At 45.4% G+C, this 19,188-nt stretch overlaps 1 protein-coding gene across 3 annotated transcripts in view; it reads right to left on the bottom strand.

The window, feature by feature from the left end:
- ITPR3 (inositol 1,4,5-trisphosphate receptor type 3) overlaps positions 1 to 19,188 on the bottom strand; it is a 251,892-nt gene that overhangs the window by 135,367 nt on the left and 97,337 nt on the right. For all 3 annotated transcript variants that reach the window (XM_030220428.1, XM_030220427.1, XM_030220426.1), the window contains exons 3-4: positions 16,892 to 17,013; positions 1,110 to 1,196 (exon numbers count right to left, since the gene is read on the bottom strand). In XM_030220428.1, the coding sequence (XP_030076288.1) occupies positions 1,110 to 1,196; positions 16,892 to 17,013 (209 nt within the window). The remainder of the gene's footprint in view (positions 1 to 1,109; positions 1,197 to 16,891; positions 17,014 to 19,188) is intronic.

Consider the following 19,188-nt stretch of genomic DNA (forward strand, 5'->3'; position numbering starts at 1 on the left):
AAACAGGATACTGGGCTAGATAGACCACTGGTCTGACCCAGTATGGTTATTCTTATGTTCAACTGAATAGAGTGAGAGAATGAGTAGATACAGGTTGGAAATGGGACCTTGTCACAGAAAGAGAAAAGTGTGAGAGTGAGCTGATGTGTGGACAAGGGAGGGGAAGAGAGAGAATGTGTGAGGGGAGACCTGGCAGACAGAGACATAAGACCCACCTGGGAATGTGGGGCCCCAATGACTGAGAAGAGACAGAAAGAGGAAACCCTGTTAGAGAAGAAAAGCTCCAGAGTTCAGGAATTTTCATTCTTTTTGTACATTATAATGTTTTTCCTTTTATTTTAACCACATTGAGGGCAATAATGAAAGGCATTTCCATAGGCAACATTAAAAAAAAAAAAAAGGATTTCATCCACAGTAAGAGGCTTTTAAAAAAACTGTCCACCTTCCAAAACAGAAAAAATACACTTGTCTCAAGCTGTGTAGAGATGTTCCTTGGAGCAGAGGAAGAAGGACAGAGCAGGGAATTGTATAATGTAGATACCCAAAACCACAGGTTGTTTTAAGCAAAACAATTAACCACAGAGAGAGTGGACAGAAATCTATGCGGCTAATATTCAAGGGGAAAAGTAAAGCAAAACTATCTGCAATTTCTGAAGAAAACCCCCAAGGAACTTGGATTATCAACCCTTTACATATTATTCTGGTAACACAAGCACAGATTATTAGGCCAATAGGGTTTCTTGAACTTGAATCTGAGGGAGATGCGAGGTAGATGTCTGTGACGGGTGAGAGAAGGGGCATGTCTCACCTGTGTGATGGGTAACAGAAGCTGAGTGCCTTACTCCGCACGCGCATGTGCTGACAGGAAAGGGAAGGTATTCCCTTTGAACATACCTAGTGAGATGGATAAGGGAAGTTGTATCCATAGCTATATCTATCTATGGATATAGATAGATAGATAGATAGATAGATAGATAGATAGATAGATAGATAGATAGATAGATAGATAGATATGTATCTATCCTATGTATACCATCAGACTGGTAAGGGAAGGTGTGTATCTTACCTCTTACATACATGGCTGATGGTAAGGGAACTGGGTGTATTACCTGTATGACGCTTCCATATTTCACCACTTCTCCGTGCACTTTCTTGTTCTCCGTGTCATTTTGCTTTTGTTCCAGTTGGGCAGCATGCTGGCAAAGAGAGAGAAGGAGACATCGCATAGAACATTAGGGGTCAGGCCTAGAACGGAAGCCGAGTGCTGTCCACGGCACCCAGAGGTTGTGCACAATCCAGAGGTGACAGGTTGGGTCTGGAATAAAAGTTCGGCACTTTCCATGGCTCCCCACACCTGCTGTCTATAGGGCTACAAGTCAAGTCTGGAAGTGATCCAGTCTTACCACCCTCCCACCCCTATGCTTCATCCTCCCTATATGCTGTACACACATAACAATTCTCATACAGAGCTAAGAAAACAAACCTTCCAACAAGTCACTAAACCCAAGGAGAGCAGGGTCCTTCTTCACAGCACTGGCACTACATTTTAATTAAGCTAAAATGTGTTTCATCAGCTGGGATCAGGAGTCAGAGCTCCTGCGGGGAAGAGGGGGGGTCAAGTTTCTTGCAGGGGATCGGGAGGGCACTGGACCCACTAGACCTCCAGGGCCTCTGTCTTGGGGGGGGGGGGGTTAGGGCAACCTGGAGGTCCACCAGACCTCCAGACCGTGTTGGTGTTTGACAGGTATGGGATTTTTTTTTTTTTTTGACAGCCCGGACCTGTCAAATTTCTGCAGGAGGAGGATTATGCCTTGGACACATGCCCAGGCACAATCCTCCTGCAGAAGTACCTCTATGATCAAAGCTAATAACGTGCCTAAATTTGCATGCTATTAGCTTTGATCTTAGGGGCATGTACACTAAGTATTTCCCTTATCATTTATTAGTTTACTGTCACCACCCACATTGTGAACCAATTGAAGCGGTTTAGAATTGTAAAAACAAGTAAAGAAAAAGGTGAAAGAACTCCATATATAGATGGGAAAGATCAACCAACCAACCATACACCCAGATGACTGCAGTGCCTCTTAGGCACCGACTCCACCGTCGCAGGTACACCCGGCCAGAACAAACAAAAAAAGAGAAGGATGTGGCTCCTTTTAATTATGCTGTTCTAATGCATTTAGCGTGCATCAGTGGCGTAGCCAAGGGTGGGCTGGGGTGGGCCCAGGCCCACCCACTTTAGGTTCAGGCCCACCAAGTAGCAGCACACCTATAATGTGGCTGGCAGGGACCCCAAGCCCCACCAGCCAAAAACTCCCAACAACATTTTGCTGCCGGTGAAAATCTGGTATTTAAAAGTTATACGGGGGAGAGGGGATGTTTGAAAGACCATATGGCATGCAGGTGAGAGAGGGAGAAACCAAATCACTTGTAGGACAAGGCGGAGTGCTGCCCACCCACCTTGGGTCCAGGCCCACCCAAGCTTGGGTGTCTGGCTACGCCCCTGGCGTGCATTAAGTGTCATGCAGCCCATTTTATTCCTATTGGCTTCTCAGCATTTAGCGCATGCTAATCGTTAGTACACCTTAGTAAAGGACCCCCCAATTCTGTTCTGACTTAAATACCAACCTCCCATCCTTCTATCTCTCCTTAATTTTATCCCTCCTTACTCTTTCTCCCAAATTACACTATCCTATCCTGTCTACCCTCTTTTATCCTAGTCATATTTTATCTAGCTCAACTTATCATACACTACTAAGCCCAACTTTACATTGTTTTACTACTGTTTTATTAAAATTCTATTAACTTTGTATTTCAAATTACTATGTCAGCCGCATTGAGCCTGCATTATGTGGGAAAGCGCGGGGTACAAATGTAATAATAATAATAATAAGTGAGGCAATGGAAGGTTACGTGACTTACCCAAGATCGCAAGGAGCAGCGGTGGGATTTGAACCTGGCTTCCCTGGTTGTCGAGTTTCAAGTTTATTTACAACTTACTACCCTGCCCATCAGCAGTGCCAGCTAAGCGGCTTACAGACTAAAGAAGAAAAGACAGCGTAGCAGATTGACGGGCATGACAAAGCAGGTAGGAGCAGTGGCGTAGCCAGACTGCCAATTTTGGGTGGGCCTGAACCCAAAGTGGGTGGGCACAAAATAGGTGATGTGGTCTATGAACAACAGTACTTAAGAAGTACGAATGCACTTAAATGCATAAAAAGAAGCAATATTGTTTCAAAATGCTCTCTCACACTATCAGGACAGAGGTCATCCTAAATCTGAACCCACGAGTCTCTCGTTTGGTGATTGCTAATTCTTAACCTTCAACAAAAGACATTTGGAAAAGCAGAAATAGTTTTACAGCATCACTATCCCTCATAAAATTTCTGCAGCGGAAAGGACACCAGCGCTGAAGGAGTGACCAAACGGCCAACAGCGTGTTTGAAAATTGCTTTGGCTTACCAGATGGTGTTGAAAAAGCCAGAAGCAGAATCTCTCGCACCTATTCTACCAGTGTGGTACTGTATTCATTATGCTCTCTAAAAGCAGCAAAGCCTAAATTACTTAAACACCCATTTCTTAGCTTCATTGCTTCTTATTTGGAAAGACTTCCACATCTCTTTAGCCTCCCTCAAGTCCAATGTTTTTAAAAAGCAAGCGCGGCACCGCAGGCAGCCATCAGGCACTGGCTGTCGGCTCTGCAGCCGCTCCTCTCGCCTCTCACGTCACTGCGCTCCTCCGGGGTCCTACTCCAGGGGCAGTGACGTGACAGGCGAGAGGAGCGGCTGCAGAGCCGACAGCCAATGCCTGATGGTTGCCTGCGGTGCCGCGCTTGCTTTTTAAAAACATTTTTGGTTGTTTAAATTATCTCTTTTTGTTTTTGTAGCGGCCGCTGCTGCTCAACAGGAGAAGCAGCAGTGGCCGGAAATGGCAGCTGGCGCCTCGTGTTTCGTGGGAGACTTGGCAGGTCTGTTTTGGGTGGGCGGGCCTGGAGGGAAAGTGGCTGGGGCTGGGCCCATCCAAGCCCGCCCGTGGCTACACCCCTGGGTAGGAGGGAGAACTACAATAATCATGTCAATCTGGTGCTCTTCCCACTTGGCTACTCCTCCACTCCACAAAGGTATAAGCTCACTAGAGAGGTATAAGCTCTCTGTATGCCACGAGATAAAGTTAAGAGAAGAGAAGCGTGAATTTGGCCATAGAAATTACACACTGATTATGTACTTGCCTCTGGGGATAACTTCCAGCCCCAACTAACAAACTGGGCCACTAAAGAAGTATACTATAGGGATAGTCTGTGATATTCAGCAGCTATTTGTATGGATAAATTTAATACAGCCTCTTTCTTGCCTAAATTTAGCCATAGAGTCGTACAGCTAACAGCTGAATATGGCCGGCTACCTACAGACTTAGCCGGAATGCCCAAGCTCCCCTGTGGTACTACCCAGACTGTGCCAGGGTGGTCTGTACCAATTTTCAGCAGAAACTATCCATAAGGTGCTGCTGAAAATTCACAGATACGACACATTTATTTATTTTATTTAACACATTTATATCCCACATTTTCCCACTTAGTTGCAGGCTCAATGTGGCTTACAGAATACTGTAAAGGTAGGTTCCGGTTTAGGTCTTTCGGAAGTGTGTTCCAAAGTTTGGTGCACATGTATGAGAATCTGGAAGCATTGATTTGTATTTAATGCCTTTGGCATCTAGGGAAGTGGATGGTAAGGTAGGATCTCATGGACTTAGTTGTGTTACAGATTGGTAGATCTGTTAGGATGGTCATGCAACCTGGTGAGAAGCCAAAGATTATTGTGTTGGCCATAGAGCAGATCTTGAAGGATACGTGTGCTTTGGTAGCCAAAGTAGTTTTTGGAGTAATGGTTTAGTGCTTTCGAATCAGTTTTTTCTGAAGATGAGTCTAGCAGCTGTATTTTGTGCTGGTTGTAATTTCTTTAGGATTTGATCCTTGCATAACGTATTCGCTTGGGAACTTTTTCTATTCAAGGTCCAATTGAGTGGAACAATTTGCCATTACGAATTAAGTGTGAAACCAGTGGTCTTGCATTCCAGAAACAGTTCAGAGACTTTCTTTTGTTTAAGGTTGGGGTTTTGTTTTTGTCGTACTTAGTGGAATAGGCAATGGTGGGCCTGGGTGGGCCCAGGCCCATCCAACTTTGGGCTCAGGCCCACCCAGTAGCAAAACACCTATGATATGGCTGACAGGGATCCCCAAGCCCCACCAGTTGAAAACTACCACCAACTCTCCCTCCCGCATACCTCGTAAACAGCAGATCTTCACCTGCAGTGAACAGCGACTGATACATACTGCTCACACCGGCCCCACAGCCTTCCCTTTGATGTATTCCTGCCAATGCGGAAACAGGAAGTTGCATCAGAGGGAAGGCTGTGGGGCCAACAAAAACAGTGTGTATTAGCTGCAGCTCGCTACTGGTGAAAATCTGCTATTTAAAAGGTATGCAGGGGGGGATGTTTAAGAGACCATATGGCAAGCAGGAGAGACCAAATCACCTGTGGGATGGGGCGGGGTTCTTCTGCCCACCCATCTTGGGCCCAGGCCCACCCAAAATTGGGTGCCTGGCTACGCCCCTGGTCCTACTTGATCACTGTATTTGTGCTTTAACTGATTCTTTTTGTGTTTTTTTGCAGAATGTTTTTATGGATGTTTTATTGTGACCCGCTCTGGATAAGAGCAGGCGAGAAGAAACTAATAAATCTAATCTAACAATAGTATTTCTAGAGTGGCTACTATTAAATGGACTAGTGCTTTTGAATAGGGGGACCCAGGATCCTTTGCATCTTTCCTTCCACGCACAGAATTATCATTTATATGGTGAACATGATCTTGGATGACACCTGCAGAAAAGACTTGTTGTATGTTTCAAACACCTTCCAGACCTCATTGTTCTGCCTGCCTTTCACTCTATCACTCTTGTAGCACTTTAATCCTCACCCTCCGAGTCCTCTCCTATATTTATTTATTTATTTGTAACACTTATACCCCGCGCTTTCCCACTTATTAGCAGGTTCAATGTGGCTTACATAATATAACAGGTTTACAAGATAACATAGAATGGATAACAGCTGTAATATAGTGAGTAAAGAGGTGGGCAATTAGATATGGGTAAATAAAATGGGTAAAGAAGGAGGGTGGTAGAGGTAGGGAGTGGGAAGAGGGTGTATATTGGGATAGTGTGTTGTTAATTAATGAAGAATGTACAATGAGGGTTGGAAGAGGGATGAATTCAGAAAGGATTAAGTAGGGAAGTATATTTCAGGTTCTGTCTTATAGACTGATCCAGTTAGCGCAAATGGAGGGGCATAATCGAAAGGGGCCGCCCATCTCTAAGGGCGGCCATCTCCGTGGACGGATCCGAGAAGGGGCGGTCCCGACCGTATTATCGAAAAATATGGGCGGCCATCTTTTGTTTGGTTGGGCCCGGCCAAATGTCAGACATGGTCGGGTTTGAGATGGTCGGCATCAGTTTTCAGTGACAATGGAAACTGAAGGCAGCCATCTCAAAAACGAACAACTCCAAGGCATTTGGTCGTGGGAGGGGCCAGGATTCGTAGTGCACTGGTCCCCCTCACATGCCAGGACACCAACCGGGCACCCTAGTGGGCACTTTTAAAAATTAAAAAAAAAACATTAAAATACCTCCCAGGTGCATAGCTCCCTTACCTTGGGTGCTGAGCCCCCAAATCCCCCCACAAAACCCACTCCCCACAACTCAACACCATTACCATAGCCCTTATGGGTGAAGGGGGGCACCCACATATGGGTACAGTGGGTTTTGAGGGGATTTGGAGGGCTCCCATTTACCACCACAAGTGTAACAGGTAGAGGGGGGGGTGGGCCTGGGTCCACCTGCCTGAAGTGCACTGCAACCACTAAAAACTGCTCCAGGGACCTGCATACTGATGTCATGGAGCTGGGTATGACATTTGAGGCTGGCTTAAAGGCTGGAAAAAAAAAGTTTTTAAAGTACTTTTTTTTCAGTGGGAAGGGGTTAGTGACCACTGAGGGAGTCAGAGGAGGTCATCCCTGATTCCCTCCGGTGGTCATCTGGGCAGTTCGGGCAACGTTTTGGGACTTGGACCTAAAAATAAAGGGTCCAAAAAAAGCGACCTAAATTCTTGCTACGGCCGCCCTTTTTTCCATTATGGCCTGAAGCTGGCCATCTGTTAACCACTCCCATGCCCGCCCCTGTCCCGCCTTCGCTACTGTGCCGACACGCCCCCGTGAACTTTGTTCGTCTCCGCAACGGAGTGCAGTTGAAAGCGCCCAAAATCGGCTTTCAATTATACCAATTTGGGCGCCCTCGGGAGATGGGCGCCCTTCTCCTTTCGAAAATAAGCTGGATGGACTCCTAATTTAAGCCAAGTCATTTGTATAGGCTTGTTTGAACATAGTAACATAGTAAATGACGGCAGAAAAAGACCTGCACGGTCCATCCAGTCTGCCCACCAAGAGGTAAGTTTTTAGCAGCTTCCGGAAGGGTAAGTGGTCATTGACTATTCCCAGCAATATCATGTCATCTGTGGTTCATGCATGATGCACACACTCAGGAAACATCAGGTTTTCCTCTGAGCTAAGAAAAGAATGCTAGCTCTTAAAATTACGGCCAAAAAATGTATTAAATTAGTCCAATCAAAAGGTATCACCTTATACTGTTGATTGAATTTTACTCCTGCAAAAGTTCAACATAAATTTAAACTCAGCTTTGGATCATTCCTAAACTGATCTCCCAATCTGCATGCATTCCAGCTTTTTCCGTGACTCATAGGACTCCTAATCCACTACAATTTGGGAAAAGGCTCCATGAACCGTGATAATACATGTGGGACTGTAAAAGCCTTTTCTTATGAAGGATTCAGCACCCGGTGGGGTGATCACAGCAGGATCCTGGACTTCATGTCCTTAGGAGTGACCCAGGAGTAAATCAGCAACACATCCTGAGGCCCAGACACAGAATCCAAAGGCAGGGAAAGGCTCGGACATTCTGCACAAAGTTTGATAAAGGTATTTATAATTACCAAGACAATCCCCATCTCATGCTTATCTGAAATTAGTATAATATATATTATATATACAAATAATTACAGAGTACTTCTCCCCCACCCTCAACACCCTTTGAACTGGAAACTACACCCCCCGCAGGAAGGAAGAATAGCAGAGCCTGTTCAATCACTGGCTCACAACCAGAAGGACAGAACATACAGTTACCTTCTGAGTGCAAACAAAGCTCAAATTGATTTTTTTTTCACTAGTATTTATGGTGAATTAAGTGCTCAGTCAAGCTAATGGCCTGCAGCTCTGGAAGTTGAAGACTACAATTTTGTCACAGAACTGGTACAGCACGGGCAGCCATAGTGCAAGCTTCCATCAAACACACACACGCGCGCTCTGTCCCACCATAAGAGAGGCGGAGCTTTTCTTCTGCAGAGAGGAGACAGCGGCACCTTTTATTTCTCTCCGCAACAGAAATGATAGAAAGTGAGGCACAGGATTGGGGCCAGCCCAAGGGCTATGCAAGCGATGTGGCCACCCAGTCACTCCCTATCCACAGTCTCCTCTGTAGTGGCTGTGATGGGGTACTGCTAGGAGACTTGCTGCACAGGACATGATTCTGGCTCAGGACACTCCTCGGCTGGATTAGAGAGCAGAATAATTGTTCCCTGTTCTATTCTGTCTGCTCCTGCCGCTGCCTAGGAGGGGAGAGGCTAGAGAAGAAAGCAGAAGACTGCTCTGTGAAGGGCACTGACTAATAGAGTTAGAACTCCAGCACTGTATGCTGTGACAATGCAGAACAGCTCCAGAACCTGCTACCTGCTCATACTATTAACTTAAGTTTTCAGTACAGTGACATTTTAATTACAGTACTGCTATTGCCTCTCTCCTTCCCGGTGCTTTCTCATGTCACGAAGATGGCAGAGATAAGATTGCTTCCTTCCTACTCAAAGAGGGATAGGGTCTTCTTATGACTGAGCTCTGCAGCTATTTCCAGGGGGTAGAGCCAGTGGTGTAGCTATGTGGGGCCACGGGGGCCTGGGCCCCTGTAGATTTGGCCCTGGACCCTCCTGCCGATGACCCTCTCGACCCCCCTCCCGCCACCAACCCTCTGCCGTCGCCTACATTTGATGGCGGGGGACTCCAACCCCGCCAGCCGAGGTCCTCTTCTTCTGGCGCAAGGCTTCGTTCTGTTTCTGTGAGTCTGACGTCCTGCAGGACGTCAGACTCACAGAAACAGAACGAAGCCTTGCGCCGGAAGAAGAGGACCTTGGCTGGCGGGGGTTGGGGTCCCCCACCAGCAAAGGTAGCGGACGGTGGTGGGGGAGGGTTGGCGGCGGGAGGGGGGGGTCGAGAGGGTCTGCGGCGGGGGGGGGGGGGTCAAAGTTGTTGGTGGTGGTGGCGGAAGCGGCGGGGGGAGGGCTAAAATGTGCCCCCTCACCTCGGGCTCTGGACCCCCCTCCCGCCAAAGTCTGGCTATGCCCCTAGGTAGAGCTACTAGGGAGGTGCAAGGAACTGGACAGCTATTCTGACCTTTTTTTCTCCCACCTCAGGATACTTGTGCATCTAGAGTACTGGCACCTTTATTTCTAAAAGAAGAAGACTGTTGTAAAAGCATAGGATGGGCAGAGCAGTATTCACACACACACAGAGGGCAGTCAACTTGGAGTAGCCTAGGAGGAGGATGACACTCCAAAGGGGGTGACATTTAGGGCTAGATTCTATATATCACGCCTAAAAAAAATCAGTGCCGAAAAAAAAATAAGCTTAGGTGTATTCTGTAAAGTATGCCTAAATTTAGGCGCAATTTATAGAATACGTTCTCATGCCTGTCCGTGCAACTAAATTTAGTGGTGGGCAGTTACACCAAGTAAAACTTGATGTCAATGCCAAAGCCTACATTAGACAAGGACCTGGTGTATTCTATAACAATGAGCATAGTTTTTAGAAAAACCCATGACCCGCTCCTTTCCATGCCCATGGCCACACCCCTTTTTCAACTATGTGCCTTACAATTTATGCCCATTACTTTACAGAGTACGCTTAGACAGTTGTGTGCGTAAATTCTAATCAATGCCAATTAGTGTCAGTAACTGCTTGTTAATTGGCAATTATCAGCGCTGATTGGTTTGTTAGGTAATTAAGTTGAGCGCACAAATGCAGAATACAACTAGACTTGCGCACGCAACTTAAATCTCACTATATACAATCCGGAATTTATTGCTGAAAATATTTGCATTGTATTTGCATATGTAAATTGCGCATGCAGGCCTGATCAGAATACTGCTCTACCTCTCCCTATTCCCACAACCTCCTAGTCCCTGCTTACTCCCACCTAATTCCCCAAACCTCACTCATCTCTTCTCATAAGTACATACGTATTGCCATACTGGGAAAGACCGAAGGTCCATCAAGCCCAGCATCCTGTTTCCAACAGTGGCCAATCCAGGTCACAAATATCCGGCAAGATCCCAAAAAAGTACAAACTATTTTATACTGCTTACCCCAGAAATAGTGGATTTTCCCAGAGTCCATTTAATAATGGTCTATGGACTTTTCCTTTAGGAAGCCGTCCCCACATTTCCCTTCTTCCTCCCCACAGATCTCCGCATCCTCACTGTCACAAACATTAAAACGTTTTCACGCGGGGTGGAGGAGCTGACAGTCTTCCGCACTCCACCTTGCCTTAAAGTTAACTAATGAGAGCTGCCTGCCCCCCCCCCCCCCCCCCCCCACCTCATCTTTATTTATTTATTTATTTGCTGGGACTTACAATACCGCTTTGGCTGGCAAGCAGAACTAAGCAGTTTACAGATTAAAATTAATAACAGAAAGGGAAAAGGAAATGGGATTTAATATACTGCCTTTCTGTGGTTTTGCAACTACATTCAAAGTGGTTTATATAGTATATTTATTTTTTATTTATTACATTTGTACCCCGCGCTTTCCCACATACAGCTGGTTCAATGCAGCTTACATAGTAAAGAAAAGCATTACAAAGTACATGTAAGAAGAAAATATACAGGCACTTATTTGTATCTGGGGCAATGGAGGGTTAAGAGACTTGCCCAGAGTCACAGGGAGCTTCAGTAGGAATTGAACCTGGTTCTGCAGGATCAAAGTCTGCTGCACTAACCACTAGGCTACTCCTCCACTCCTACCTTATATTAATAAGAAAGATAAACATGCATAAAGAAAACAACCGTACAAGACTAAATTAAGAACAGAGAGTGCTGCGCTGCCCAACCCACTCCTGCTCAGGCTCTATAGGCCTGTTGAAAAAAGTCAGGTCTTAATAGCTGTTTTAAAATGCACTAGAGAGAGCTCTCTGTGTATTGTTAATGGAAGCGAATTTCAGAGGGCAGAGGCACTGAAACAAAAGGTAGAATGCCTCCTAGGTTCATGTTGGGCTACCCAAGGACTAGTAAGTATCATACGATGGTCATTAAAAGATCTAAGAACTTGAGTTGGAGTATAAGGTATAGTCAAGGTAGAGAGATTTGCTGGAACCCCTTATTTTAAAGGCTTTAAATAAAGGTGAGGAGTAAGATCTTAAGTTGGACCCGATATTACTACTACTACTACTTAACATTTCTAAAGCGCTACTAGGGTTACGCAGCGCTGTACAATTTAACATGGAAGGACAGTCCCTGCTCAAGGAGCTTACAATCTAAAAGACAGGTGTACAATCTAGAGACAAGTGTACAATCTAAAAGACAAGTGTAGAGTCAATCTGATAGGGCATACTATATTTCTCGAAAGGTTAGGTGCCGAAAGCAGCATTGAAGAGGTGAGTTTTAAGCAGAGATTTGAAGATATTCTACAGGGATCCAATGGTGGCTTGTTAGTAGAGGAGTCACATGATCCATTTTAAACGAACAGCTGTGTTTTGTAAGGACTCAGTCTTTTTAATCTCTACCTCTTCCTAGTTGTAAGAAAAACTTTGCCCCATTCCTCTCTTCTGATATTTGAAATACGGTCAGTGCCTCTGGGACACCTGCTGCCACCCTCTTCCATTTTGCTGAAAACCCCCAACTTCTCCCCAATAAAATCTGCAATAAATAGTAAACCCCAAAGATTAGCCAAGAGAAGTTAGGATCTCAGCATCCTCCAGTGCCCAGTGCTGTTCTATATAAGTATATAAATATTGCCATACTGGGACAGACCGAAGGTCCATCAAGCCCAGCATCCTGTTTCCAACAGTGGCCAACCCATGTCACAAGTACCTGGTAAGATCCCGAAACAGTACAATACATTTTATGCTGCTTATTCTAGAAATAAGCAGCGCATTTCCCCCCAGTTCATTTTAATAATGGTCTACGGACTTTCTTTTAGGAAGCCATCCAAACCTTTTTTAAACCACGCTAAGCTAACTGCTTTTACCACATTCTCTGACAACGAATTCCAGAGTAATTTTACACATTGAGTGAAGAAATATTTTCTCCGATTTGTTTTAAATGTACTACTTTGTAGCTTCATTGCGTGCCCCCTAGTCCTAGTATTTTTAGAAAGAGTAAACAACCGATTCACATCTACCCGTTCCACTCCACTCATTATTTTATAGACCTCTATCATGTCTTCCCTCGGTCATCTTTTCTCCAAGCTGAAGAGCCCTAGCCGCTTTAGTCTTTCCTTATAGAGATAATGTAACTATTAGTACAGATGTCCGAGCAGCACTTGACTCTGGAAGGATAGTAAGCCAGGTTCTCTTGGGCTTACTGAAAATGTCAAGTGGAGTGTGGGGTGGGTCAGCAGGGTGAGGGGGGGACAGGAGTTGGCCTGGAGGTTCTTGGTCATTTTATCAGACATCGGGGGGGGGGGGGGGGGGGAGTGACTGGTTCGGAGAAGGGGCCAGGGCAGAATTTTTGTTTTTATAACTAGGAAGGCGTGGGGGTGGCACCTCTCAGTAATTAGTTTACTTTAAAACGTTCCCACCACAAAGGGAAAAAATGTCAATCTCCACAACTAATATTGCTTTCTCTAAAAATAGGTAAAATAAACATAAAAAGAAAAGATAAATCGCTTTCTTAGACCACAATCAATATAGGGAGAGGAAACATCTAGTTAAAGGAGAAACATAAAGGTAATACATTAACGTAAATGGCCTGGCTCGATACCCCCAGCTTTTTATACTATTTCTTAATACTCATCAATCATTATCTGGACAGTTTCTTACTATCTATGAACGTTTTAAGCTGATCTGGTTCAAAAAAGATGTACTTATTTCCCAGGTATTTAATACAGCATTTGCATGGATAAGCCAGTACAAAAGAAGCTCCCAATGCTTTAACCTCCTCTCTGTAGGCAAGAAATGCTTTTCTACGATCTTGTGTGGATCTAACCACATCTGGAAAGATCCAGATTTTATGACCACAAAATTCTTTATTTGGATATTGATGAATAATGCTATTTCTCTAATTACTTCGCTGTATTTCCGATTTATAAGTATCATCTTGTAAATTTTGAAAACTTAATAAAGAATTTAAAAAAAAAAAAACGTTCCCACCACAACTTTTTTTTTTTAATAGGTGCTGGGAAGGACTAGAGACTAACAAAAGCAGCCTCTGCAAAGAAAAAAAAAAACCTTACCATTCCATCCTGAATTATCTCTGCATTGGTCTGATTTTTAGCTTTTTATTTTAATTGCATGTGGGGGGGAAGGCATTTGAAGCAAACAGTACAAAATCTGCAGCAGAGAGAAAACTAGTACTCAACTATTTCTCCGTCTAGCCCGGGGGTTAGAAAATAGGACTGTCCGGCTCAAATCCTTACACCTGACCACCCCAAACACGTCATAAGACCAGTACAGCATTTGCAGGAGCAGTGTAAAATGTATACAGACACACAGTCTCAGTACATGGGCAGCAGCATCCCAACATCCCCCTCTCAGATCCAGCACAGGATTTTGGCCATCTGCTGACGAATAGTGAGGACCAACTAAAATTTAATGCATTATCTCAGATTCTCCTACTAATAACAATAATGGCTGTAACAGGAGGCAGCACAAAAAAGCACAAAACGGCCTCCAGAGCTGGAACAAAGGTACTATCTTTAATAGAGTAAACCCTACACGGGCCGTATTTCGGCGCTCAACTGCGCCCGCCTCAGGGGTCAAATACAAATGTTCTATCCAGGTCTTTAAGCAGATTTTAGACCCCTCCCCGGCACCGCTGACCCCTCCCACCACCACCCCCGGGCACCGCCGCCCCCCCTCCCTCGTCCCTTTCGACCCCCCTCCCCCCTGCCAAGTTTCAACTCTCCCCCGCCACCACCAGGTACCTTTGCTGGCGGGGGTCCCCAACCCCCCGCCAGCCAGTCCCCTTCAGCGCCAGTCTCCGAGTCTGGCGCATTCGCTGATCTGGATTCTGTTTCTGTGAGTCCTGACGTCCTGCACATTCCTACGTGCAGGACGTCAGGACTCACAGAAACAGAATCCAGATCAGCAACGTGCCAGAGACTGGCGCTGAAGAGGATTTCGACTGGCAGGGGTTGGGGATCCCCGTCAGCAAAGGTACCTGACGGCGGGGGAGGGTTGGCAGCGGCGGAAGGGGGAGGTCGAATGTGGGGGGGAGGTGAAAGCAGGGGGGCCAGGGCTAAATTTGCGGGGGCCCAAGCCTCCTTGGCCCCACCTAGCTACGCCCCTGGTACCAAGCATAAGTACATAAGTACATAAGTACATAAGTACATAAGTACATAAGTAGTGCCATACTGGGAAAGACCAAAGGTCCATCTAGCCCAGCATCCTGTCACCGACAGTGGCCAATCCAGGTCAAGGGCACCTGGCACGCTCCCCAAACGTAAAAACATTCCAGACAAGTTATACCTAAAAATGCGGAATTTTTCCAAGTCCATTTAATAGCGGTCTATGGACTTGTCCTTTAGGAATCTATCTAACCCCTTTTTATACTCCGTCAAGCTAACCGCCCGTACCACGTTCTCCGGCAACGAATTCCAGAGTCTAATTACACGTTGGGTGAAGAAAAATTTTCTCCGATTCGTTTTAAATTTACCACACTGTAGCTTCAACTCATGCCCTCTAGTCCTAGTATTTTTGGATAGCATGAACAGTCGCTTCACATCCACCCGATCCATTCCACTCATTATTTTATACACTTCTATCATATCTCCCCTCAGCCGTCTCTTCTCCAAGCTGAAAAGCCCTAGCCTTCTCAGCCTCTCTTCATAGGAAAGTCGTCCCATCCCCACTATCATTTTCGTCGCCCTTCGCTGTACCTTTTCCAATTCTACTATATCTTTTTTGAGATACGGAGACCAGTACTGAACACAATACTCCAGGTGCGGTCGCACCATGGAGCGATACAACGGCATTATAACATCCGCACACCTGGACTCCATACCCTTCCTAATAACACCCAACATTCTATTCGCTTTCCTAGCCGCAGCAGCACACTGAGCAGAAGGTTTCAGCGTATCATCGACGACGACACCCAGATCCCTTTCTTGATCCGTAACTCCTAACGCGGAACCTTGCAAGACGTAGCTATAATTCGGGTTCCTCTTACCCACATGCATCACTTTGCACTTGTCAACATTGAACTTCATCTGCCACTTGCACGCCCATTCTCCCAGTCTCGCAAGGTCCTCCTGTAATCGTTCACATTCCTCCTGCGACTTGACGACCCTGAATAATTTTGTGTCATCGGCGAATTTAATTACCTCACTAGTTATTCCCATCTCTAGGTCATTTATAAATACATTAAAAAGCAACGGACCCAGCACAGACCCCTGCGGGACCCACTAACTACCCTCCTCCACTGAGAATACTGGCCACGCAATCCTACTCTCTGCTTCCTATCTTTCAACCAGTTCTTAATCCATAATAATACCCTACCTCCGATTCCATGACTCAGCAATTTCTTCAGGAGTCTTTCGTGCGGCACTTTGTCAAACGCCTTCTGAAAATCCAGATATACAATATCAACCGGCTCCCCATTGTCCACATGTTTGCTTACCCCCTCAAAAAAATGCATTAGATTGGTGAGGCAAGACTTCCCTTCACTAAATCCGTGCTGACTTTGTCTCATCAGTCCATGTTTTTGTATATGCTCTGCAATTTTATTCTTAATAATAGCCTCCACCATCTTGCCCGGCACCGACGTCAGACTCACCGGTCTATAATTTCCCGGATCTCCTCTGGAACCCTTCTTAAAAATCGGAGTAACATTGGCTACCCTCCAGTCTTCCGGTACTACACTCGATTTTAGGGACAGATTGCATATTTCTAACAGTAGCTCCGCAAGTTCATTTTTTAGTTCTATTAATACTCTGGGATGAATACCATCAGGTCCCGGTGATTTACTACTCTTCAGCTTGCTGAACTGACCCATTACATCCTCCAAGGTTACAGAGAATTTGTTTAGTTTCTCCGACTCCCCCGCTTCAAATATTCTTTCCGGCACCGGTGTCCCCCCCAAATCCTCCTCGGTGAAGACCGAAGCAAAGAATTCATTTAATTTCTCCGCTACGGCTTTGTCCTCCTTGATCGCCCCTTTAACACCATTTTCGTCCAGCGGCCCAACCGACTCTTTGGCCGGTTTCCTGCTTTTAATGTATCTAAAAAACTCTCAACTCAATCTCGGCACAGTGGTTGTGAGTACTTGGTACATTCTGCTTAAAGACCTGGATAGAACATTTGTATTTGACCCCTGAGGCAGTTGAGCGCCGAAACACGGCCAGTGTCGGGTCTACTCTATTAAAGATTGTACTATGGTTCCAGCTCTGGAAGCCTTTTTCCTAGTATTACTGCTTCTTTCCCTCCTTCCTCTTTTCGTCTGCTTTCCTTGTTTTCCTTTTCTTCTTCCCTCTCCATTCTTTATCTCTTTCCCCTTTCCTCACCTGGAGTTTCTGCAGAAGGAGTACATCAGAGATTTGGTCCTTGTCCTGTTTGCTTTGCTTAGCTTTCCAATACTGTTTCTGTGCTGAGTAACGGCTCATAGGACAGACTTTGAACAGACAATCTGCGGAGAGAGAGTACAGGATTAATACAGAGATAAAGAGACCTCAGCCAGCATCATCCACAGAGGAATGCGCCCCAACACCTTCCATCCTTTCTCTAATAACAACCCACCTGAAGAGAGAAAGCACAGGATTAATGTAGACAGCAGCCCCTCTCTGCCATTGTTTAATTACAAAGTTTATAATTTGCCTTTTGATAAACATCAACAATATAGAGTATAATATAACCCCCCCCCAAAACAAAAAAAAACAAGAAAAAAAACAAAGAAACAAAAATGTAGCAGTAAAACAAAATTCCACACAATATTCTTTGGTCATACACATCCACTGAAACACACAATAGCACAACAAAACATCTTACACCTCAGTCGTAATTCAAATATGCATACCAACAGCAGTACAAAGCAGCCCCCAACCTCACAATGAGAAGAACTATATATATAAAAAAAAAAAATCCACCAGAGCTAAAACCAGAAATTCAATGCCGGACCTTGTGTGGGTTTCAGCTTTTTTGAAAGCCGGTTAGCGCATGCTCAGTTAAGTCAATAATCAGACTTAACCAGCCATGGGCTAGTGCATAAATAGCTGTTTTCCATATAAATAGGACCGCCTGAAGGAGTGCCACTGATTATCTGCTCTGACCGCTCCAGCACTCTTGAGTTCGTGGCGGGGTATTCTGGAGGCGGAGTTGGTGAGGAGCCAAGAGTTATCCGGGCACCACTGATATTCAACAGTGATAGTTATTCGGTTAACTGAAGACACCAAAAAGGCTATTTAAGTTAAAAGAGTAGCTATTCAGGTACTGCTGCTGAATATTGGTGGTGACTGCATAAGCCTAGTGGTTAGTGCAGTGGACTTTGATCCTGGGGGAACTGAGTTCAATTCCCACTGCAGCTCCATGTGACTCTGGGCAAGTCACTCAACCCTCCATTGCCCCTGGTACAAAATAAGTACCTGAATATATGTAAACCGCTTTGAATGTAGTTGCAAAAACCTCAGAAAGGCAGTATATCAAGTCCCATTTCCCTTTCCCCCTTTCCCTTATGACATCACAATATCAGAAGTGAGCCAAGTAGCAGGCAATCAAGCCATTGTGACATCACTGATGAGGTTGGCTCTTATTGGTGGAATGAGTGGAGGAGTAGCCTAGTGGTTAGTGCAGTGGACTTTGATCCTGGGGGAACTGAGTTCAATTCCCACTGCAGCTCCATGTGACTCTGGGCAAGTCACTCAACCCTCCATTGCCCCTGGTACAAAATAAGTACCTGAATATATGTAAACCGCTTTGAATGTAGTTGCAAAAACCTCAGAAAGGCAGTATATCAAGTCCCATTTCCCTTTCCCCCTTTCCCTTATGACATCACAATATCAGAAGTGAGCCAAGTAGCAGGCAATCAAGCCATTGTGACATCACTGATGAGGTTGGCTCTTATTGGTGGAATGAGTGGAGGAGTAGCCTAGTGGTTAGTGCAGTGGACTTTGATCCTGGGGGAACTGAGTTCAATTCCCACTGCAGCTCCATGTGACTCTGGGCAAGTCACTCAACCCTCCATTGCCCCTGGTACAAAATAAGTACCTGAATATATGTAAACCGCTTTGAATGTAGTTGCAAAAACCTCAGAAAGGTGGTATATCAAGTCCCATTTCCCTTTCCCTATTTGAGATTCTATGTGGAATGTTGCTACTAGTTGAGATTCTACACAGAATGCTGCTTGTGGAGGAGTAGCCTACTGGTTAGTGCAGTGGACTTTGATCCTGGCGGAACTGAGGCCAAGATGCACAAAAGTCCTTGTTAGAGCCATTCTGTACCGAATTCCATAACGAATCGGTACGGAACGGCTATGCACGAAGGATTGGGAATACAAATGAGCTGTTTCTTTGCAGTTCACTTGCATTCACTAACCCTTCGTTAAACCGTCGAGCATGCGCAGAGCAGCCAAGCGTTATGCTGGCTGCTCTGCGCATGCTAAGGACGTAAGAATTAAAAAAAACCAAACACATCCTTTATGGCCGTCGATAAAGGACGCTCCTGACAAGCGTTTTTGCCCCTCCCGATTTTTTTTGTTGTTTTACATTAGTTTTGGAAGCTGGGCAGCCCCAACGAGAGGCACAGACCTCTCGTTAGCTTTCCGGTAGTTTTCCAGCGTTAGGGCAAGCGGTAAACTTTGATGCATCTC

The sequence above is a fragment of the Microcaecilia unicolor genome, chromosome 12 (assembly GCF_901765095.1).
Source record: "Microcaecilia unicolor chromosome 12, aMicUni1.1, whole genome shotgun sequence".
NCBI lineage: Eukaryota > Metazoa > Chordata > Amphibia > Gymnophiona > Siphonopidae > Microcaecilia > Microcaecilia unicolor.